The following is a 25,848-nucleotide window of genomic DNA, read 5'->3' on the forward strand; positions in this document are numbered from 1 at the left end:
GTTTTACCCCAACAGGGTGTCGATCTTACCCGCACTCTCAATTGTCTCACCTAAAAATGATGAAATATCAATTTGATTTAAATCACTATATAACATTAATATATCATCCAGCGATCGCAAGGATTGATAGATTTATAACCAATATGTGATTCTACAACAATTTTAGGTTCGTTTAACAAGCGAAAGTACACCAAATTTATCAAAAAGCTTAGGGTGTCGGTTTTACCCCGAATTCCCCTAAATAGTTGTATTTTGGTGCTGATAAAAACGGTTTCGCAGTGTAATTTGTTTCGATAATCGTATCGTTTCAAATATCGATACTTCGCAATATCGGAACGTCCCTACTTGTAATCAGTTTTGATCGTTTTTTTTCCATAGTAACGGTCTGCTGGGGCACCGTGGGCCGTTGCGAGTTTTGGAATCATGCAGTTTAGTGAACAAAACCATCGTCAGCATCAACAGCAGATAGCTACGTCAGAGTCTGAAGTCAGCCTTTGCCGGCTGGGTGGTTATGTACGATAGTCAGTGCTGGAGTTGTGCTGACTCAAAATAAGGTACGTACATATGCGACTGGTCCGCGCACCAGCGACTCGCCAGTTTATTGCATTTTGCTATAAAGGTTTTTATATACACACAAAATCAACATTTGAGCGAAACCCATGGCGGCCATGTCACGACTACTACGACCCACTCTTTCTCGCTCAGTACGATTTGACGGGTTGTTTGGTGAACACATGCGTTCAATTTCGATGCCGTTGTTCGCGTCCTCGGATCTCAGTTGGCTTTGCGTCGTGGTTGTTCGGGTGACGCTTTTTCCTCCAATTCTCGTCAGAGAACCATCGCCGTGGCCGAATTAAACCCCACCGAGATCTGCTTTTCCTATACGTTGAAACGAAAGAGCCGAGTTGGGTGTAAAAGAGAAACAGTAACTTGAGAGGCGACGATCGAGCTGTAGAACCCGCTTGGAAAAACGACGCACGGAGAGTGGGCAAAAAAGAAGGAAAATTATACGTCCACCAGAGCTTCGAGCAAGTCCCGAACCGAGCAGTCGCAGCCGGGTCCGAACGCGAGTTGAGTTTTTTTTTTCGAGTGCGGCGTTCAATAAAAATTTATATACTCCATCATAATCGTTTATCACACTCGGTGAGTGAAGGCAGTGAAAATCGGAAGCAGCGGAAAAAAAATCGGTCGGCGATCAAGAGCAGGTCGATCCAAGAAGGCCACGGCACACATTTTCAGTTGTTTATTTTTTCCGTATAATTTGGTTTTATAGTTTTAGTTATATTGTTGCTATCAATATCTAATAACATACGAAAGTCGAGAAACAAGTGTAAAATCATAACGATCTATTAAAATATTTATAACACACATGCTAGTGCTAAACGAAAGACAAAAGGAAGGTGATGAGTGGGATAAGGCGGTTAAATACGCGTAAATTTAACACATCGCAATAATCATAAACGATAAATTCATAATACGACTGTTGTGCTCCCACCGTGGTCGGTGTAATGGCCGGAGGAAAACATCGTTAATCGATCGTTTTAAAGAAGTATAAACAAATAATTAGCCGATTTTAATATTCACGTGTTGCCGCACGCGCCTCGACTAAGGAAATTCGAGTAGATTGATCAGGTGTTGCGATCAGCGTAGATTCCGGTGACAAGGAACGCCATAGAAAAGTTTACTGTTCGAGTGAGTGATTGGGATTTTGAATAAAAGTGATCACATTGAATGTTACTGTTTGACATGACCTGAGGGCTGCATAAGACGTGTGAAACTGAATTGTTAATGGTGTTGATTGGGCTGACTGTGATTGGTGATTGGTTGAAATAACCGCAAACGTAAGAACAAACAAGTTGAAACCGAACGAGTTATGATTATTAAAAAAGGTGAGTATTTAAGTTAGTTCGTTGTCATTTTTAGTTGATATTGTACTTTGATTTATGTTTCGGGGTCAGTTTGTTGAAACCGTCAATCCTCGTTTAAATGTCAGCAGAGCAATATGCGTTAAGATATGTAGTATGAAGTTCAGTAATGAACAATTACACAGCCTAACAAAAATGACATTTTTGCGTGTCTTAAGGATCAAATTATGTGTCTCTAGAAAATTTGGGGTCGCTGAATCAGAAGCCGTTGTTAAAAATGTCCCAGCCCAACTTATCCAACTTTTTTGTGATCTAATCCAACAAGCATGCAAAATAGGACTTAAACTTTCGTTTCAGATATAATTTGGTTGAAAAACACGATTAAATTGAGATTAAATCGAATTCTTCAACATGCTTGCAGTCTCCATGCAAAACTCTTCGTTTCATTTATATGGCAAAATACAATACTTTTCTAAATCACCAAAAAATAACTTATGAGCATTGAAAGTATTATGAACTTGGTTGATAAGTGTGTATATCCATAAAGTTTGAGTTCTGTGGCAAATTAGGCAAATAAATTGCCATACAAGTCGGGAAACTTGCATGCAAGTTGGATAATATAGTCAAATTTTGCTTTTTCAACAGCCAATATCTTAAAAACTAGACTCATAGCACGTCTTTGAAAACGGCAATGGATTCAGCAACCCTTAAATTAATAAATAGCGGTATGCATCAGACAAAAACGTGCTCCGCAGTGTTATCAACATCGATGAGATTTTCGTGAATTATATCATCTGTAGCTCGGCCCTCAATACTAGCATTCAGACAAACACGTAGAGTTTGACTAAGTCACAAGCTCTTGCTCGTTCTCCAAAAACGTACTTACTAACTAATCGATTTCGATTAAGTAAGTTAAAAATAATCGAAATCACGACTACTGCTTCAATCGTGAGGTTTCAAAAATGGTTGAGCTTGATTTATCCTTTATATTACAGCATATTTTGAAATCGTACTAACAATAGCAACAGTAAACCATAATATGTAAGTTTAAATTAGTCAAAATATGAATGCATAGAACTTATATCAGTAAATGTTTTCTTAATGTCTGTACTGCAGCCATGATTTCTGAATCCCAAATTTGTTCTTTGAAAATAACATTAGCCATATAGATAAGCTATGGATGAAGAATCTCCACAAATAAGTAATTCAGAGGAAAATTATACTTATCATAACTATTAGAAAAATTGCACAGAGATCGAATTTTACTCAGAAATGTGGAAGAAAATGTTCACTTCGATTGCTGTGATAAACAATCCCATAGAAATGATACATGCAGCTCACCAGTTCCCCAGATGTCACTTCCACCTCCTCTGCAGCTGACCTCGCCTCGCACCCACTGACTGCTTAGATCGATGAACCTCCCTTCTAGAAAGCTTGGTTCCTTAAGTCATGGAATATCGACTCATAGAGGATTGACTGTGGAAATTCTTCAGAAAGAACCAATTATTGTATTTTTTTGAAACCGTTACTGAATTACTGAAACATACTAAATTCTTTTAGATAAACATTTATGAGTGCCGTGAGTGGAATTTTAAGACTTGAAGATTTTTTTAACTTTCAAGTCTTCAAGTCTTATAATTTTTTATTTTACGACTTGAAGACAGTATGATGAAATTTAGAGTGCTTCCTGTAACAAATTCTGGGAAAAATTCAAAAATTTCCTAAAACAATGACATAAAAATATCTTACAGAAATTTCAAAAGGAAGGATTCTTCCATGAACATATCCAGGATTTCTCAGTCTTCAGATTGTTTCAGAAATTCTATAATAATTCTTGGTTTCCAAAATCCCAGAACACGTTTTTTTCTGACATCACTTCATGAAATGCTTCCGAGACTATTAAATGCTTTCTTCCAGTGGTTCTCTAATAGAAATCCAGTGATTATTCCTTGACTTTCTCCAGGGATTGCTACAATAATGTTACAGTTTCTCCAAAGCTAAACAATTTCAAAAGAATTCTTCAGAAATTACTTTATGATTTGTTCTAGAACTTTTTGAGGATCAGGAATTCCTTCATGGATTGTATCAAATTCTTCTGGTGAATTAAAATCATTTTTTCTAGGAAATCCTTTAAGTATTCAATTCAGGGATTTAAAATCGATTTTTCATATCTGGAGAAATTTTCGTAAAAGCTTTTGGAAAAGGTTCCGGAGAAATGGAACCTTTTCCAAAAGCTTTTACGAAAATTTCTCCGGATATTAATGATAGATTTTTTTTGCGGATTTCACTCTATTTTTTTCAACCCCTTGATGTAGAAGGGAATCCTCCGGATGGTCCTCTGAGAACTTCAACAAAAAACTTTAAACTGATTTTTTACAGAGATGAAACGAAAAATGTTCTGCAGAGATTCCTTCAATAATAATATCAAGTATTTACACAGATAATTTTCAAGGAATTTCGTCATCCAAGAACTTCACAAAGAAAAATCCTTCAAGCTAAGCACAATTAGTTTTAATGGATTTCTCTAACGATTTATTCTTGAATTCAATAAATTTGTCGATGATTTCTTCTACAATTTTACTTTAAACTCTTGTAGGAATCCCTCCTAGGGCTCCTTTGAAAATGTTTACAGGATTCCTGCAGTAATTTGTTCTGGGACCGTTTCATTTTCCAGTACTTTAAATGAAATGAAAATATCACCTTTACTTCTGTATGACAAACTAATCAAAATGACAGCAATGCAACAGAAGGTTATATAAATTACTCCACATCAGGTCTTCCAAAAATGCCTGAAAGAACAATTCTATAAAAATTTCTCCATTCTTTATTTCTGCGAGAATTGGTTAAAGCAATTTCTAAAGGAATCAGGCCTGCGTTTATATCTAAAATTTCTCCAAAGATTCGTTCAAGAATCTCTCAAGGGGTTTCCCAAGTAATTCTTCTAAATATTTTCTCAGAGATATAATCATACATTCCTTTGAGGAATTCTAAGGGACCGATGCATTGCAGTAACCTACCCCTAAAGCTGCACATTTAACTCATGTTCGGTTTTTCGCTTTTCAAAACAATACTTTGAAGAGATTTTGTGGTGAAAAAATGGAGCCAATTTGTGCAACCGTTTTTGAGCAATGAGCATTTATGTTTCAGGAACCTCTTTGGCCGTAATGAAGATCAAAACAACTTCAAAAGATATCATTTTGTAATATTCAGATTTTTCTGAGACAACTAGACCGGTTTGTTTATTATTTGGAGCGAAGCTGCTAATTATTTTACATTGTACAACTCATAATTATTATTTTTGAAAAAATGACTTAATACAAAATGCCGATCAAAACAATTTTATATGGGGAATGTTGGCCTCCCGAGGAATATCGGAATGTCTTCAAAACTAGATGACCAATGACCAGATTCGACAGGAATTCCAAAAAAAGAAGATTTTTTCGAGAACTTGTGAAAAATCGATGCAAAAATATCGAGAAACAAAAAAGTTATAGCGATTTGAAATTATACATTTTTTTCATAATCCTATTTGAATGATTTTTTTTTTCAGATTCTAAAATCTTCCCCAGGTTTATATTGAAATCATGCTTAGGGTGTTAGAAAATAACGTCCTGAATTCATTGGAAGTACTGGTAAAGAATCTGTGAAGTTCTACTTGAGATTTCATCAAAATTAAGTTTTCCAGAGATGATTCCAGAACTTTTGGATCAATGCACAACAAATTTCCTCGTGTTTTTCAAAAGATCTTCTTCTTATTCTTGGCATCAACGTCCCCACTAGGATATAGCCGGCTACTCAGCGTAGTGTTCTAAGAGCACTTCCACAGTTATTAGCCGAGAGCTTTCTTTGCCAAAGTTGCCATTTTCGCTTTCGTATATCGTGTGGCAGGTACGATAATACTCTATGCCCAGGGAAGTCAAGGCAATTTCCATTACGAAAAGATCCCGGACCGACCGGGATACTTCAGCATGGCTTTGCTTTGTAGCCGCGGACTCTAACCACTCGACTAAGGAAGGCCCTCTGTTTCAAAAAATCTCTTTAAATAATTTTAAGACAAATCTGTCCTTGTGAAATTAAAAAAAGGTGAAAATTTACATGAAAATTTTTGGTGAAATTGTTGGACGAATTTCGGAAAATTTCTCAGAAAGATTCTTGAAAAAAAAAAATATCAGTTTCGTTGAAGACTCTGTAATGAAATTGGAAGTGCTTTCTGAAATAAATTTAGAGTGACTAAAGACCAAAACAACTTTTAAATTAAATTAACCTTGCTTCACCATACTATACTGAGCACTTATCGAGAAAATAGAAGATTGAAACGATTTTTTGATAATTTAGTTCGACATTTGCTTCAATGTTTCAACAAGACTGCGACGAATTATGTACAACATATTTTTACAAATTCGTAAAAGGCCACTTGAAGGTGTTAGTAATCATATCGAGATGCGTTCACCATTATTTTGCAATTTGCAAAAAAAAAGTATTTTGTGTTATGGCTCATTATGCAACTCAGAGCATTTGCTCAACGAAAAGGCGTTGTGTAATGGTCATTACGCAACTGAAATAATTTGCGTAACGACTTTTATGACACGACACAGTATTATTCAGTGCAGGAAAGTATGTCGTTTCATGACAGATTGACGTGATGGAAAACAACCAATGACGATGAGAAATAGCAAAAACATTTTTTGGGCACTTCCGCTACTGGTTGAAGCCGAAAAAGTTTTTTAGTATTACTGCCAAAAACTGATAATTTGTAGCTTGAAAAGTGTCTGAACCATTTATTCACAACCTTCAAAACTCAATGTATGTAAGAAAATTAGGTGTTGTGTTGCTGTGATGGTCTAAACATACAAATATGTAAAAAAAACTTATGTACTTATGTAGGTAGTCGCTTCTCTGTCTGCATTCAGCATTCCCTGTTTGCTTAGAAACGAAGGTCATTCAGTAAAAAATGAACCCGAAATCGTCAGAAAAAAAAAACTAGAGCAATAAACTTCTGCCAAGGCCCAATAAAACCCATAAACGCATGCATCATGGCATTGACCTTCTAGCATTCTAGTTCTAAATTGCATCACCGTTTACCCTTCCCGGGAAGCACAGAACCATCCATGTCCATGTATTTGCTTTTAAATCTACCTCTTGTGTAGACCGTCGTCGCCGGCTGGAATCCGACAACCATTCGTCGGAGGGTTAGCCTTGAACAGCTGAGAGTCACGGAAAACTAGATCAGTCAACGGTGGTCGGCGTCGGGCGGCTAAAGGATATCCTGTGTTGCTTGGATGGCAATGATCTGGTTGCCTTTGATTTACAGAAATCCTTTGTCGCCATGGTGCCCGGTTCAAGTCGTGCTCGTGTGAAGTTCAACATTTCATTCGATCAGTTGAGGCCGAATGTGTTACATTTGGCTGATGAGAAAGGTCTTCGAGTAAACACCGAACATTCCGGTTAATTTTTGTATGTGAGTTAGCGTTTAAGCGAGAATTGGACTGTTGTTTATTTGGTTAAACATCAATGGCTTTCAAGAGACCGACCGCTAACGGTGCAGAGTTGTGATATTGGAACATGCAGAAATGACACTTTTGTGAGATAGTCACTGACGTCGAACTGTGAGTCATTTTGTACAAAACACGCGAAAATGCGCTCGGTCGAGTGACATTTTGAATATTTCAAGACTAACAATTCAAAAGGCCTCATCTCCAAAAAGTAAACAATGAGAAAAATGCAATCTCGTTTTGTCAAACAATAAATCAAATTTATATTATGAATTTAAGCTTTTTATGTTATTTTATCGTCCAGAAAGTCGATGGATAAACTGATTTATAGCTATGAATATTCATTACTATCATTTTAGCAAAAAATCCTGCTAAAAAAACGAGTCAAAGGAAATGAGGCTTTTATTTCACCAAAAGCTGTGCAGCCCTTTTCATTTGTGCCCATAGACGCCGGCCGACGCTGATGAGGCCTGTGAGTTGACGCCTTTGTTTACTCTAAAATGTGTTGAGGCCTTCTAGTTGTGGCTTGTTTTTTCATCATCTTCTGATGTGGCCTTTTGAAAATCATTCAAAATTGATGATGAAATAAGAAATTTGAAGTGTAGAAGAGTGTTAAGTGGTGAGGTAAAGTACATGGAGATCCCTACAGCAAGAGGTCGGTGCGGTCGATTAAATATGTGATTGATTGAACCCTTCGTCATCCATGAACATTATGTATGTGCTACGCGAGTTTGTCGTCGAGAAAATGTATGGAAAATTGGTTCAATTGATATAATATTGCAATTAAACGTTATTTTTCATGCAATTGAAACCAAATCGTGTTTTTGTTGATAATTTGTGAAGTACAGACAGGCTGACACAGGTATTATTAGGTAGTATGATACAAAATACATCTCTTCACAGGAACCCGACAGAAAATTTGATTATGTTCGCTGTTGAAACTATCGCTGTGTAAAATAATACAGGGAGCGGAGCGGCTGAAGTATAACTTGTATCTGCTAAGTAAATTTGAAACATTTTTTCGTAATTTTAGTTGCAATTTTGATGTTTGTTTAATAGGCCTCAACTCGGTTTCAAGTAAATATAGAAATGGGGCCTTTTTGGGAAAAGGCCGCATTTACGATTAATATCCTAATTATCGGGAAATGAGATGGGGCCTTTTAGAAAAATGATATTTTTTCAACTTTCATGCATATTTTTGCATGACTATTGTATGTTACAGTAAGAATAGGCTCTTATACACTTAAATCAGCAGAAACCCGATTTGTTTACATTTTGGACTTGAGGCCTTTTCAATTGTTGGTCTTGATTTTGCATCACACACGGCCAACCCGTTTGTCATGAAAATTGAAGCGGTGCGCATCATAATTTGCTTGATATACGACGCAGACTTGGCCGCGCTGAAGAAACGACGAAAAGCTCGGCCTACTACGAATGCCTGTGCACCATGGCATACTGTGTACATAAGTATATTCTCGGTTTGGAGCAAAGCAGCATATAAAATATGGATTGCAATTAACATCACATACCGAAGGATGGTCGTAAATAACGTGAATTTTTTTATGTCATCGTAAATATGCATTAGCGAGTATTCGTTTTGGGTCCAACGTGTCGTCCCATTGGATTGGCTGGCACTTTTGGCATGGTGCAAATATTTTTCGCCAAAGGTTGACTGGTCCGAGTCCGAAGAAAATGTGGCATTTTCCGTCGGTGTAGTGTTGAGTGCACCCATCATAGTTCAAGGAAATCTCGCAGCCCATTTACCTGGCAGGCTTATGACGTGTTTGTGTTCCAATAGTTGAGAAAATCTCAAGTTATCAAGTGCCACACTTCTGGCTTCCGTGGACGAAAGTGACGGTAGCGGTCACGTTCAATTAGGGCCATCGTAAAAAAAAACTCATTTTGTTTCATGGCGCAATATGAAATGGCGGGTGCATTCTGTCATTTGCGAGGAGGGTTTGAAACTTTGGGTTGTATTCGTAACACGTGAACATTTTAAGTTTTGTGAAGTCAGTTAAAATGTCACTTAAGACGAATCGACTGCGGGCGAGAAAACAAACATATCGCCAACCATATGCTCTGAATAAATATTTATCACCTCATTTGTAAAGACTCTAGTTCTAATCCATTGATGCGCCCGTATTATTGAGATCAAAATTTCGAACCTAACAGCGATGATGAATGGGAAAGGGCTATTCCCGCACTTCAAATTCATTTACAACATCTTGCTGCACCATTCAAAGTCCCGTGTGTGTGCATTTGACTGAATGTTCTCAGTTCCGCTTGTTTGCTTGCCGTCACTTTTGTGTATGTGCTCGCCCTCTTTTTATGATTATTGCCCGGTAAATATTTATTCAAATATTTATGAAGATGCGAGCGTTTGTATGCTTGGCTTTACTTAAGCATGTGTGCAGTGCACATGTTAGGTTACGATTACAAACGGTGCCTTATGCGATAGTGGGTGAGGAAAAGTAATGCAGGAAATGCAACGCTGCGATCTACGCCGACCCAACAACGGAAGGAAAATAATAAAGCACGGATAAGGAAACTGGACGAGAGTTGTGGAAGTTGATGCCCTAACTATGTTTTGCTTTGCTTCATTAGTCCGTTGTAAATCTAGCTAAACTAATGATATCATTGAGGTACCTTCTTAGATATGGTTGAGGATTTAACGATGGGCTGATAATCATTGATATTTACATGTACCTAAATGGCTTACCAAAAAGATCACATTAATTCATTCAGCATCACTGGCTCTGTCTGAAATCCCGTGAAAACGAATCTACATTCAATCTGAAATCCAGGCATGACTTCAACCATGGCATACAAAATGCTTAGAAAGCACTATCTCAATGATGGACAGTGATTTTAGTCAATTATCAACCCTTCAAAGCCAAGGCGTGACTCACAGTTGAGACATGACACTTGTTGATATTTAGACTGCGAATCAATTTATAATTTCATGACAAAAGAGCATTAAAAGTACAATTCAGTTAGTGATGGGAGGTTCTCCTTCTGAGACCTGTGTGCCGTCGATTCATTTTACGTAACGCCGACGCCGAATGGAGTATCGGCTGCGCGCCAAACGCCGATCAGCATCGCGCCACCGATTTTGGATTTTTACGCCAAACCATAATTCATCTCAAAATATAAATACCATTAAAAAATGCACCTAAATATCGTCAGGCATTTCTTTGAATGATTTTTCCAGGGATGTCTCCTTTTCATTTTTCCATGTGGTTCATCCAACAATTTCTCCAGGAGTTTGTCCTTAAAAATCTGTAAGGATTCTTTCATGAACACCTCCAGTATTTCTCAGCATTCAAAGATTATTTCACAAAATCTATAAAAATTCTTACATTCCGAGTGTCCATAATACGTTCGACATGAAATGCTTCCGAGATTGTTAAATGATTTCTGTCAGTGTTAAGGATCAGTAGAATCCAGTGATTAAAAAAGGTTACAGTTCCTCCAAAGCTAAAAAACCTCAAGAGATTCCAGGAATTTCTCAAAGAACTTTTCAAGGAACAGGAATTTATGAATTGCATCTAACTTTTTTCGGTAATGAAGTCCACATTTTTTCAAGGAAATCCTTTAAATATTCATCCTGGGATTCCTTCAGTGATTCTGTTAAAAGTTTTCCGGGCATTTTTAATCGATTTCTTCTTCTTCTTTCTGGCGTTACGTCCCCACTGGGGCAAAGCCTGCTTCTCAGCTTAGTGTTCTTATGAGCACTTCTTTTTTCAAGTGGTCCATCCAACAATTTCTCTAGAAGTTCGTACTTGAAAATCTATAAGCATTCTTCCATGTACACCTCCACTATTTTTCAGCCTTCAAAGATTCGTTCAGAAATTATATAAGAATTCTTATATTCCGATATCTCAGAATACTTTTTTCTGACATCACTTCATAAAATGCTTCCTAGATTTTTAAATGGTTTCTTTTAGTGGTCCTTAAATAGAAATCCTTGATTTTCTCCAAGGATTGCACCAAAAATGTTACAGTTCCTCCAAAACTAAACAATTTCAAGATATTCCTCCAGGACTTCTTTCATGAAGTTCTCCCAGAACTTTTCAAGGAACAGGAGTTCCTTCATGGATTGCAGTAAACTTTTCTCTTTAAATCCACATTTTTTTCTAGGACATTCTTTATCTATTCATGCTGGGATTCCTGATTCTGTCAAGAGAATCCTCCAGAAATCCTCCTCTGAAAAGTCTTTAAAAAAAAAAATCATGGATTCATCTAGGAATTTATATAGGGATGAAAAATATTCTGCAGAAATTCCTTCAATAAAAATATCAAGTGTTTGCACAGATATTTTTCTAGGAATTCCGTCATTTAATCGTCCAGGAACTTTACATAAGAAATTCCTTAAAGCATTATATCAGGATTTTTTACGGGTATCTAGTGAGGTATTTTTGTATTCTCTGAAACTTCTGAGGAATCATTCGGGAAATTCTTCAGGAATTTTATCAAAAACCTATGTCAATGATTTTACTTTGAATTCTTGTAGGTATTCTTCAAAAGACTCCTTTGTCTCCTTCTATAATTGCCCAAAAATGACAACATTGTTTAGATGCCAAAACAGTAGGAGGGCAAAACGTCGAAGGAGCAAAACGTTGAATGGACAAAATGGCATTCGACATTTTGTCCCTCAACCACACAAGTTACTTCGGCCATTGTTTCAAAAAATGCCTAGAAAAACACTTCTCTATATTTCTTTAGAAAATCCTGCGAGGATTCACAGAAGAGATTTTATTTTAGATTTTATTATAACTTTCTTTATCCATTGAAATTGTATCACAATTATATTAAGCCTGGTTACTAATAACACATGTTGTTTCATTTTTTTAGAAGCACTTCGAGTTGATGGAACAATTTATAACATTTATCAAACAAAATCAGTTATAATAACGATTGTTGTTACAAGTTTATTTCAATTCAAAACTTTTTCGTTTGAATTATAACATATTTAGTTTCTATTTTGTTTAGTGTAGATGAAATTACGTTTTAATTTTTGTTATTTGAACTACTAATCAGCCAAAATTATAACATATTTTGTTTGAAAATAAAAAAATCGCTAACTAAGTAACAAAATTTGTTACAACTCTGTTGTAATCCACTGGTCAAGTTCCAGATAGTTCTTAGTGGTTTCTTCAGGAATGTTACTTCTTTCATGTTCTCAAAGGAAAATCGTTCAAGCCTTGTTCCAGAATTTTTAATGGATTTATCTTCTTCTTCTTCTTTCTGGCGTTACGTCCCCACTGGGACAGAGCCTGCTTCTCAGCTTAGTGTTCTAATGAGCACTTCCACAGTTATTAACTGAGAGCTTACTATGCCATGACCATTTTTGCATGCGTATATCGTGTGGCAGGTACGAAGATACTCTATGCCCTGGGAAGTCGAGAAAATTTCCAACCCGAAAAGATCCTCGACCGGTGGGATTCGAACCCACGACCCTCAGCTTGGTCTTGCTGAATAGCTGCGCGTTTACCGCTACGGCTATCTGGGTCCCTCAATGGATTTATCTATTTAATTGAATTCAAGGCAAAAATTCAATAAAATTGTCAATGACTTCTTTAACAATTTTATTTTTTGAACTCTTGTAGGAATTACTTCTAGGGCTCCTTAGGAAATGTTTTCAGAATTTATACAGCAATTTCTTCGGGGATCGTTTCACTTTCCAGTAGTAAAACATCACCTCTACTTCTTTATGACAAATTGACCAAAAATGACAATAATTCAAAAGAAGGTTATATATTCTCCACATCAGTTCTTCCAAAAATGTCTGAAAGAACACTTCTCTATATACTATATACTTAAATATTTTCTCCATTCTCCATTTCTACAAGGATTCATTAAAGCGATTTCTAAAAGGAATCAGACTTGCGTTTATATGTAGAATATCTCCAAAGATTTGTTCAAAAATCTCTCAACGGGTTTCTCAAGTAATTCCTCTAACTTTTTTTTTCCAGAGATGGAACCATACATTCCTTTGAGGAATACTTCAAGTGCTTGTTGATGCTTTTCTCGAGCAGTTCTTTATAAAGTTTCTCCTGCACTTTGCCAAATCGAAGAACAAACTTTGTCCAGTGGGCCAATTTTTTATGAAAAGACATTTGCGTTAAATCTAACAAAAGTGGATTAATGCTGCATTACATTTCTTTTTTAGATATAGAAATAAAATTGTTGCTAAGTGCTGAATATTGCAAGAATCCTTTCCATATGTAATTCAATAACCTTGACCAGGATTTTTTTAAACCCTTAGCCCGATTATTTTTAACTTCAACATTCGAAACTCAACTTTTTTTTCGTATGCGTTCAGCATTCGGCCTATCATTTCGTAACTTTAAGATGAAAACTAGTCAATTGTAAATAAAGTACTTTAGGGATGCTTACAAGTTGAAGAAAAAAAATCCTCACAAAATATATTTGAGCTTCTCAATTTTTGAACCCCTCTTATAGGACACTGTTGCAAATTATGTTTCGAAATCATGCTCAAGATTTTCCAAGAATCTGCTTCCAGAAATTTTTCAGAATGTTACTGTTACAAATTTAAAAATCCTATCTTGAAATCTATAATCATTATGTAAAAGATCTTTAGATAGCTTTCTCATAATCCTATCTACCTATGTTTATTAAATTTTAATTTTTTCTCTAAAATGGGCGCGAAACATTCTCATCTTTTTTCATCAACAATAATACATACAAATGATGAATTTAAATTAACATACATTATTGACTTAAGCTAACTTTACCTTTACTATGTTTGAAAAATCTCATTAAAAGTTCTTTTTATCGCTGAACGAGACAAATTAAAATCGAAAACATGGTAACATTTTTTGAACAAACGACACATTTTGACAATTGGTTCATTGTGTCCATAATTAGTACGTGAGGCTGGTAGACGAAGAAACTGATACGAGCGTAGAGTACGACGGTGAATATCAATGTTCAATGAACTCAAAACACAAGGACAACCAATACGGGGCTGTAACACATCAGCAATAAAACATGCTCTGGAGATATTACACCTATTTTCCAATAAAGGAAGATCGATTAGGGAACACCGATCTTCATATCTAGGAAGATTAGATGAGTCATTGCTAGGTAAATGACGGAGCGCAAAACGAATGAATTTATGTTGAATTCTTTCAATTCTTTGAACCACTAATGAGCAGTAGGGTTTCGTTCTACTTCGTCGTAAGAGCTACTATTCGTCGTATCAAACTTTAAATGTGCAAAATATTGTAAAGGGTTTTTATAATATAATTTAAAGATATTAACTTTTCTTCTCTAGAATAAAACACGACTTGTTCAGTTCGATCTCAAACACTTTCTGACTAGATTTATTTCTCCTGTTCATCATTACACTTCTATATTCTCTTTTCGTTAAACCTATCTCTTTTACTCTCTTTCATCTCTCTCGCACAATTCCTTATTTTACTTCCTATATTCGAAATCGGTATCTTCCTATTTTACCGAACATTGTATTGAACTTGTATGCAACAACTCCTCATCCCTTTGAGAAAGTTCCAGGATTGTTTTATATAAAATATAATTTCGACTATTTACAATTATTTCATTAAATTCAACATCTCTGATAATTCATTCAATAATACACAAAGTCTTTCTTTCGCTTTTTCTTAGTTCTTCTTTTGCTTTTTCTGATAGGATTCTGTTGATCCTCTGAAACTTCATTTTCAAAATCGAATTGATTAAAATCATTTTCTTGAAATATAAACGAATCGGCAGGATAACCGTAAAACGATGAACTTGAATCAGACATATCATCTTCTTCTCTTCTTCTTTTCCTATTATTGTCTACTGCTATATCTTCTTCCTCTTCTTCAACGTTGTCTTGTTGTAGTAAACAATCTGCTTGTGGTTGATCCGTTGTATCAACCAAACTCTCTCCTCGAAACACTACCTTTCGATCCATTCTCAAGTGTGATTCAGACTGCACTTTCAATTGACGCTTGTGCGCCCATACAATTCTACCACCGAGGGAAATCTGTAAAATGTGATCAGAGATCTGTTTTAGGAATTTTGCGGGAATCCATTTTCTAATATCAGTCTTGTTAGAGTTCTTGTAATAAATCAGGTCTCCAACTCTAAGCTTAGCAAAAGGATCAGATTTCTTATCCTTTTTAGTCTCGCATGCATGTTGGTTATCATCATAAAATTCTGTTAGGTTCTTTTTAAAACTAGATTTAGGATTAATCAAATCCAGTAGGGTTTTAGGTTTATATGAGAGTAATCGCTCAGAGGGGAATTCGCCATCCTTTTCAAGACAAATGTTCCTGTAATTGAAAAGAAAATATGATATTTGCTCATCCGTATCCAAACCCCTAATTTCTCGATCCAAAAGGAACTTCTTTAATACGTCCTTGACCAACCGAACTGTTCTCTCCGCTTGGCCGTTGCTTTCAGGGTGATATGGAGGGCTCTTCATGACCCGGATGCCTTGTTTCTCAAAAAAGGTAACAAAATTGCTTGAATTGAAAGGTGGTCCTCCATCGGTCACTAAAACATCCGGCAACCCAAAACGAGCGAATATGCTCAGGAAAACCTTGATTACCTTTTTATGATCTGTACCATTTCTCATATATTCCAACTCAATCCATTTGGTAAAGCTGTCTACGACGACCAAAAACATCTTCCTCTCAAAATAAAAGAAATCCGCATGCAGTCGACTAAATGGTTTTTTTGTAGGTATCCAACGAGAATAAGGTGCTGGTTTTGTTACAGCATTCATCTCATTACAAATGCTGCATGATTTCACATATTTTTCCACATCACCATTCATGCCAAACCAGTATACGGTTCGCCTCGCAAGTTGTTTTATTTTGCTGATTCCCGAGTGATTGAAGTGTAACAATTTAAGTACTTTTTCTTTCATACTTACAGGGACAATTACTCGGTCTTGAAACAAAACACAACCGTCGATTTCCTCAAGATCTTGATGTAGAGAATATACATCCTTAAAACATTTTTCCAGTCGATCTGGCCAACCATTGTGAAGAAAATAAATAATTTTTTGAATGAAATCATCATTTGTGGTAGCTCTAGCTATCTCTAGATAGTCCATAGGAAATTCATCCGAAAGGTTTAAATTCTTCACAAACTCCACTGCTAAATCCTTTGGAATTTCTTGAGCAAGCGGAAAACGAGAGCAGAAGTCTGCATTTCCCATTTTAGATGCAGGTCTGTATACTATATCGTAATCATAAATAGACATTTCCATGATATAACGTTGCAATCTTGTGACAGACATCGCATTTTTCCCTTCCTTGCCGAAAATACCAATAAGCGGTTTGTGATCCGTAAAAATAGTGAATTTCATGCCATACAAATATCTATGGTACTTTTTTACCGTACTGACAATCGCCAAAGCCTCCAAATGCAATATCGGGTAATTTTTCTGCGCATTGTTAAGAGAAAAGGAAGTAAAGCTTATTGGCTTTTCTACTCCGTCCACTATATGAGCGATGACTCCGCCAACACCATAGTTACATGCATCAGTAACCACTACAATTGGTTTATCTGGGTCAAAGTATTCCAAAAGTTTAGGTTTCAATAAAATCTGTTTACAATCTTCAAATGCCTTATTACACTCTTTTGTCCAGGTGTAATGAACATTCTTTTTCAAAAGACTGTAAAGGCAATGAATGCGGGATGAAAGATTGGGAATAAATTTGGAGTAATAAGTTAGTAACCCCAAAAAAGCCTTAAGCTCGGAAACATTTCGAGGAGCTTTCGCTTCCCGAATAGTTTGAACTTTTTCAGGACAAGGTAGTAACCCTTTCTCGGTCAAAACATGTCCTAAATACGGCAATTCGTCAACAAAAAATTTGCATTTCTTGAAATTTACTTTAATATTGGCCTTAGCTAGTCTTTCTAAAACCAAATAAAGTTTATTCTTACAATCCTCAAAATCTTTACCCGCTATCAACACGTCGTCTAAATAACAACAAACATGCTCAATTCCTCTCAACACCTGGTCCATAACTTTCTGAAAAATCGCTGCACTCGATGAGGCACCCTGAGGTAACCTGTTATAACGATAAAGACCTTTTAATGTGTTTATGACCATTAGCTTCTTCGAATTTTCAGAAAGTAAAAGCTGTGTATAAGCACCAGCGAGGTCTAACGAACAAAAAACTTTTGAACCAGAAATAGCAGCAAAAATGTCTTGGATTAGAGGAAGAGGGTATGTATTTGGCACAATAACCTTATTAATTGACACTTTACAATCGATCACTAACCGGATTTGCTGATCTTTTTTCATAACTACAATGACTGGTGATGCCCATTCACTTGCTTCAACGGGAGTTATGATACCGTCTTTCTCTAAAGTGTCCAGATAATCAATAACCTTTTGTTTTAAACGCAAAGGAACATCGTATGCTTTTTTGAAAATGGGTTCATCTTCTTTCAAAACTAAGTCCCCGGTAAAACCAACTATTGGATTTGAGAAATCCTTGTCAAAAACGTTGGGAAACTTACGTTTAACGTCATTAATCGTCTCGTCTTCCGTCAAAGCATTTATCGTCCCTGCAGCTGTCGATGGTCTAGCGAAAGTATTTCTCCATCCTTGATAAAAAACGTCTAACCATGTACGGCCCATCAATGGCACAAACTCGTTGTCACACCGTAGTACTACCATGGAAAGGTCTTTGTTGATGTCTCCTACCTGCACTGGAACAAAAACTTTTCCCAAAATAGCCAAACGTTTTCCGTCTATGACGACTAACTTTTTGTTGCAAGGTTTTAAAGTGTGAGATTTAAAGTTCCTCAAAAACAGACTTTCGGAAATAACGCTCTCTGAAGAGCCGCAATCAATCTCCATTGTCAGCCATTTCCTATCCGCTAGAACTTCAACGTAACACGGTTCGTTAATCTTATTAACTGCCGAAATCATCATGCAAGGAGATTCATCCTCCGATTCTGTATCTTGCAAATCAGTTTTCAATCTTTTAAACAATGCTGAAGTAGAGGATGTTGAGGATTTAGGTGATTGAATAAGGTTAACGTGGCTTCTTTCCTGGCTTGGACTCTTCTTGTTCAATTTATAACAAAACTTTCTAGTGTGTCCACGTTTTTTACAAAATGAACACAAAAAAGTTGGTTTACTGCTATTGTTTTCTCGCCTATCGCCAAATCTACGATTTCTTCGGCCTTCTCTTGAAAACGATCTATCTCGGCTGTAACTTCTACTCCTGCTTCTACTTCTGCGTTCAAATCTAACACGAGAACGATTCACTCTAGCACCAAGTCTAGCTATCACATTACTGCGGTTATTACTTCTTTTATCATCATCCTCTTTCAAATAACGCGTCCTGTCACTGGATATTTCCTGATTAACGATAATTCTTTCTGCTTTAGAAGCAGTTAGATCGTCTTCATCGAATAACCGTTTTTGCAATTGACGATCAAAAACACCAATAACTAACACATCTCGAATAGCTCTCTCCTTAAATACATCAAAATCGCACTCCTCTGCCAATTGCTTCACAGCAAGGACAAAATCAATTGCTTTTTCATATTGTCCTTGACGACGAGTCCAGAATTTATAGCTGTGTATTACATCAGACTCCTTTTTGTCAAAACGCTTAGTCAACTCCTCAGTCATTTGCTTGTAGGTTAAATCTTTAAAGTCTCTCCCCGGAAACAAAAGTTTTAACTGTGTAAAAACTTCACGGCCACATACCGCCAAAAAAGATGTCTTGTACTGATCTTCTTTTATATTGTTATGCAAGAACAGCCATTCTAGCTGCTCTTGATATTGAGCAAATGGTATAGTACCAGGCAAAAACGGTTCAGTAGTAGTTTGCAACATACTGGTAATTCAAATGGGAAAAGTTTAAAAATATAACAAAACAATCAATGCAAATCCGGATTAGAATTCAGTTCATATAATGTATGTATACAATGAATAAAAAAAAACAACATCACATACCTGGTAGCTTTCTGTTGAAAACTTGTTTCTGGCCTTGAGACACAATCGATTCCAAGCAGCAAACAGCCAAACAGCAGCACAACAACAGCCCAACAGCAGCACAACAACCTATAGATGCCAGCGACGCACTAGCACAGCAACCACAACTTCCAAAATGCCCGAAAAATCTCCAGCTCCAGCACAACAGCAACCTCCAAAGCACAACCCAGAAAGGCAAATTTTGCACCACTCACTGCCGATCTTCTCTGTGATAGAAAACACTATGAAAATACTTCTCGAAAAACCAAACTTCTCCAGCTGTGTCACTGACCTTCGATGCAGTTCACCGACCTCACACCAGCTGACTTGGTAAACAAAAGATGCACTTTCGATGCACAAACTTGCTGATTGCTTTGCCGTCGACCAAATGCCACAGTTGATTCGATGACAGATTTGCTTTGTTACTCTGGAGTGCGGTAAAATTGGTAGGGGAAACAAAAGGGACAATGCTACTGCCGCCTTCCTTTTATGACGCTTACACTGGAAAATAAATGATGCTCAAAATGGTGAAAATGAAATGAATACGGCGCATCAAACAAAAGAATAAGAAATCACAATAGAACAATGAGAATCAAACGCCTTTTCAATAAAATGTATAAAATGCACTATACAAAATGGTTTCTTCTTTCGCCAAAATTGATTTTCGTCGTGATTTTCACGCTCGATTTCACTAAAATCACTAAATAACCCTTTGAAATGATGCTGATTTTCCAGCCAACAAAACTAATTAGTGAACGTTAAAGCACGCCACAAATGCTCTTAAAAATTCAAAAAAGATTAGGAAGCGTGTGACAAAATGCTTTGTCAACAAAATTCAATAAAAATCAGCTATGCTATCACCACTTCCTGAAATAAGTTTCTTAAACTTACGCCGCAAAAATTCAGGAAAATTTCACTATTTCACTCGCGACGCTATCGACTATTTAAACTTTATCCTTGTCGCCACTGCAAAATATTGTAAAGGGTTTTTATAATATAATTTAAAGATATTAACTTTTCTTCTCTAGAATAAAACACGACTTGTTCAGTTCGATCTCAAACACTTTCTGACTAGATTTATTTCTCCTGTTCATCATTACACTTCTATATTCTCTTTTCGTTAAACCTATCTCTTTTACTCTCTTTCATCTCTCTCGCACAATTCCTTATTTTACTTCCTATATTCGAAATCGGTATCTTCCTATTTTACCGAACATTGTATTGAACTTGTATGCAACAAAATGTTCCACTACGGCGGAATTCCAACTTACCTGCAACATAGATTCATTTTCCAAATATAATTTTGTGAAAGCTTTCATGATTCGTCCACCTGTACACCAAAAATGCAATGAAACTACTGTATTTCGATAAATAACTTCAGTTCAATTATCCACTTTACACTTTTTCACCGAAATCGCATGGACGAACACGATTTGAGAGAAATGCTTAGCGATCGACATCAGTCACACACTATGGAAAACCTTCGTACTTCTTCACTGAAGGATTTCATTCCAATCACACGCCGTAAAACTTCAATAAATCACCAAATTTTACGAAACTTCCTCAACCGCCGCGTATGATTGAGAATGTAAACAAAGTTCAATCCGTCGCACTCAGAAAAAAAAGCTTGTGCGCATCAATGTGTGCGCGACGCTCGACGTAAAAATACGGTTCCTTTGATTTGTTTTAGCTGTACTGTGAGCAAATGCCATAATTGTACGGTCAAAAGGAATTGTGTTCATATGTTTGGGTTGAATTTTTATGACGAACAATTAGTTTTAAAGGAAATTAGTATATTCCATCATGGTGAAGGAATGGTGGGAGATGCCCGTAGATCTATATATTCTAGTAAAACATTTTATTATAGCGTTGATATATTGTGTTTTTACCACTCAATACATCACAGTGAGCCGTAAGTTGTGAGACGAATCTGGAAACTGATTGCGACGGAGTTGAAAACGATACGACGGATTGAGAATACGGTAAGATGCATTTTCTTTCCATTATTTCAAAAAACAGATCAAGATTTATCAAAATGTTATTGTACCATGCTAAAGCCGTTTTGAGAAAAAATTGTTTGGCATCGGTTTGTATCAGCATCATTCAATGCAATACTGGGAAATTGCAGTTCTCACAGATCAATGCTTAATACGATGGATACTAGCACATCACCCTATAACGTTTTTAGAAAGTGAACATCTGTAAAGCATATGGCCACACGAAAGATGAACCCTAGACTCTTTGATGCTTTAGCTGTTATATAACTTATGTGATCATTAAAGTTGAGGTTACTATCAAGAATAACGCACAGATCTTTGATCGAAGTTACTCTATTGAAAGTCTCTCCAGCTATAGACTAATCAAAGCAGATTAGAGAACGCTTTCTTCCAAAAGAGATGGCCGAACATTTAGACGGGTTCAAAGACATGCGATTCAAGGTGCTGTTTTGACTCATATTCCGAACACTCAAGGCCAACAGGGACTTCAAATGCATCTGATAGGCATAAATTAGATAAAATTTGGAAAATTTTAATTTCTTCGCAAAACTTTACTGTTAGCTATTGGATATGCCAAAAATAACGTTGATTTGAATTATCCCAGTATCGTTTTCACGAAAAACTATGCAACAACATTTTGATTCAAATGCTGAACACTGTCACTCATTCTGTCTCATATTTCAAACACCTAGATTCAAATTCCAAACAGCACGAATAAATCGTATTCAAAGGAATTTAATTTATCACAAATGAATGTATCTAGGCTAGTTCTACTGATCTCGACCCAGAAGATCATTACAACTTCCAAACTATAAAATATATTAAAAGTCATTAAAATTGAATTCCAAATGGCTGTCATTTCTTGGAAAACTGTTGCCATATTCCAGCGAAACATTTCAACATACAAAAACCGAGAGTTCGGAATTTGAGACAAAACGGTTCATCAATAAGTGAAGATATTCAGATCGTTTAGTAAGAAAACGGCATCTTGATGACACACTACTTCATAAAACAGCTTGAAGTCATCTGCATAGGACAGTGTGAAACATTTGAGTAGTGTGAGTAGTGAATTGACATCATTTAGATAGAGCGGGAATAAAAAGTGTCTGATGTGGCTACCCTGCGGAACACCGGAAGTGACACGGAATGCAGCAGACTTAGTATCGCCTATCTTAATGGACATAGTTCGATCGAGTAAAAAATATTGAATCCAGTTGATTCAGTTCAGCTATCATGTTCTGGTGGTTGATTTTATCTAATGCGACCGAGAAGTCGGTGTATATGGTATGATTTCTTCTTCCAAGGAGTAGGGAAGCATCCGGAATTAGTAGAGCGGTTGAAGATAAAGGTCAAATGGAATGGTAAACGAAGTGCAACATTTTTTTGGATAACGACAGGTATTCCATCAGGACCCGGGTTTGAGGAGACTTCAGTTGTCTAGAAGCAGTTTGATAAGATGGAAAATTTAAGGCAGCTTCGGCCACTTGATGTGGACTCAGCTTTTCGTTCACGAAGACAGCAGAGAATCGTTGATGATTGACCACAAATGTCGGGCATAGTACACACTTGTCTCTCGCCTAGGTTCATGGTTGATGGAAGACCACTTTCTTTCCGTTGGCCATCGATGTACGATTAAAACTTTTTTGGATTTTGTTTTAAGACGACGCTAAATCTTATATAAGTAAGCATGGCAGAGAGTTTTGTTCAAGCGTTTATACTTGTTATTACAAGTGCTGTAAGTCCATTTAGCAATATCCACAATATTTATAGTACCTTTTGAGAGCCGATCTTTTCTGGGACTTGAGTTTTTCAAGAGCAACTTGGAATCTCAATATAAAAATGAACAATATTTAATAAAATGAAGCGCGAATTGGGTAGCCCTGCTCTAAGGTATGCTTTAACGTTTCAACTCATAACTTTTCAATAGAGCGCTGCATATGACGAGCCTAACCTCACTTATTTGACAGCTGCTGGTCCTGTTGTTTACGTTTCGGACTTAGTCGTTTTTTACATCATTTTTTCATCTCCGGATTTATATCACTAGCATGCTGATGGTGACGATATTCCACGGTAGGAAGATAGAATAATACGATCCGTGGATATCTGCAGTGGATTTGACCTCTCCTCGCAGCAAACTTTCACGAAATTAAGAATGATTCGAAAAAAGTACGTCCAAACTGTAAACAACAGGACCAGTACCTGTCAAAATTGATGCGTGACGTCACAGTGCAGTGGAGTATAATACTTCGAACAATGTTGAAATAAAGGGTGTCCACGATGAAATTGCCACACACAAAATTGATTCGCAAAATTCGAGTTTTCATCCGATTGCCATCAAGTTTTCAGGGATTGAAAAATAACTATTAAACTTAATTTTACCATTTTACTCGTATTTTATTTACAGTCCATACAAAAATGCCCGCACCTTGGCCTTAACCCCGGCCATAAGATTCTGCACAACCTGTGTATCAACCGTTTTTTGCATGTAAACCCATACTTTCTTCAGTTCCTCGACTGTCTTCACTACCTTAGGTTGTTTAAGAAGGTGCTGCTTCATAATCGCCCAGTACTTCTCGATGGGGTGGAGCTCCGGAGTGTTGGGAGGGTTGAACATTTTCAGCACGAAATTGACCTTATTGTCCACAAACCACTTCAGCATGTCCTTGGAGTAGTGACATGAGGCCAAATCCGGCCAGAAGATTGTTGGGACGTTGTGGGCCTTCAGGAGCGAAAGCAGCCGCTTCTGGAGGCACTCTTTCATGTACACCTGCCCGTTCATCGTGTCCTGGGTCACGAAAGGTGCACTCCGCTTTCCACACGTGCAGATGGCTTGCCAAATAATGAATTTCTTCGCAAATTTGGACATCTTCTGAGTGCGGACATGCTCCGGAACGCTGAACTTATCCTTGGCCGTGAAAAACAGGTTGCCGGGGATCTGTTTGAAGTCGGCCTTCACATATGTTTCGTCGTCCATGATGCAGCATTCAACTTTCGTCAGCATGGTGAGGTACAACTTCCTGGCACGGGTTTTTGCGGACTTGTTCTGCTTCTCGTCGCGATTAGGGGCCTTTTGTACCTTGAACGTTCGAAGCCCAGCCTTAGTTTTGGCCTTCTGGACAAAACTTCGGCTTAGGTGCAGGTTCTTAGCCACATCCCGAACGGAGGCGTTCGGGTTTCGGTTGAAGGCCACAACTACGCGGTTGTGATTTTTGGTGTTGTACGGAATACTTTTTTCTTCACTTCTGGGTTTCCGATCGGTGGTCAATCGTTCCTCGAACCGCTTAATCACTCGCGACACTGTGGAATTCGTGATTCCCAACGTTTTAGCGATGGAACGATGCGAGAGATCCTTGTTCTCGTGATGAATGCGCAAGATTTTATCACGCACGAGCTGTTCTTTCGAGTCCATTTCCGCGAGTTTTGATCACAGGACTTTAATACTTGCAGGATGTAAACAATGCACTATGAACTAAATCCACCCAAATTTTCATTAAATTCTACCCAACGGTTAAAAAGTTAGAGCAATTTCATAGTGTGGCAATTTCATCGTTGACACCTTTTATCTGTGCATTTGTACTTAATAAATGGCTTCAAAAAAAAAAAAAAATCCAGTACTTTTTGCATACGGAGTCGTTCTAGTCTCTGCTTGAATTTTTTCAGTGCTTCAATCGAGAAGTTCTTCAAATATTTCAGACAAAATTCTTCTTTTTCAAGATTGTTCTGCAAAAATTTCTCCGAAAATATCTTACCATACTTCAATGTGCACAAATCGAGAGCTCAATTTTTAAAAGTCAATAACAGCGCCGGCCACGTCCTTACGGTCATCGGGGAAGGGAAGGAATGTTAGTTAGACAACCGTTGTTACTAGAGACCGAGTATACCTCTGCATCTCCACAGTTGTCATGGATAGGATATTGGGTTAGTGAGATAAGGTAAAGATCTGGGAGTCACCAATGGTTGGTGATGCGATCCATGATATGATCACGCCTAATCGGATTCGCGATATAATTCGATAATCGCATTGTACGCCTAAAAAGTGTTCGTCTCTCACCCACGCAGGAACAAGAGTAAAGCCCGAAGGGTCCGCACCCGCAGGAGCAAGCGTCAAGGTCGAAGGATCAAACACAACTCAATGGATTATTGAAGAGTTTCCAAGAATTCTTCAAAAACTTTGCATTGTCCTTGGATTCTTGCATGAGTTTTCCAAATAATCATGAAGATATTTCATCATATGCCCCAGTGTTTGTTTCTCCATAAGTTTTTTTTTTCCATGACAACTCATAGATAATTTTCTTTTGCGGTTTCATTACTTATTTCTCAAAGAATTCTTCCAAGGTTTGGTGCAGAAATTAATTCGGAGATTTTTCATAGATTACTCAATATCAACATGGCAGATTATGGCATATGGCAGAATTTCCAATCACTGTATTTAGATATATTTCTATTGGAATTGTAGTATGTTTAGTATAAAGAATTGAAATTATCGTTTTTATATTAAAAGAGGGGAATTGACG

The 25,848-nt window shown here is 37.0% G+C and overlaps 1 protein-coding gene across 2 annotated transcripts in view; it reads left to right on the plus strand.

The window, feature by feature from the left end:
• The first annotated feature begins 703 nt into the window (after positions 1-703).
• LOC5572615 (homeobox protein abdominal-B) overlaps positions 704-25,848 on the plus strand; it is a 171,395-nt gene continuing 146,250 nt past the window's right edge. For both annotated transcript variants that reach the window (XM_021838492.1, XM_021838493.1), the window contains exon 1: positions 704-1,889. In XM_021838492.1, the coding sequence (XP_021694184.1) occupies positions 1,874-1,889 (16 nt within the window). In that variant the 5' untranslated portion in view covers positions 704-1,873. The remainder of the gene's footprint in view (positions 1,890-25,848) is intronic.

Source organism: Aedes aegypti, chromosome 1 (assembly GCF_002204515.2).
Source record: "Aedes aegypti strain LVP_AGWG chromosome 1, AaegL5.0 Primary Assembly, whole genome shotgun sequence".
Classification (NCBI taxonomy): domain Eukaryota; kingdom Metazoa; phylum Arthropoda; class Insecta; order Diptera; family Culicidae; genus Aedes; species Aedes aegypti.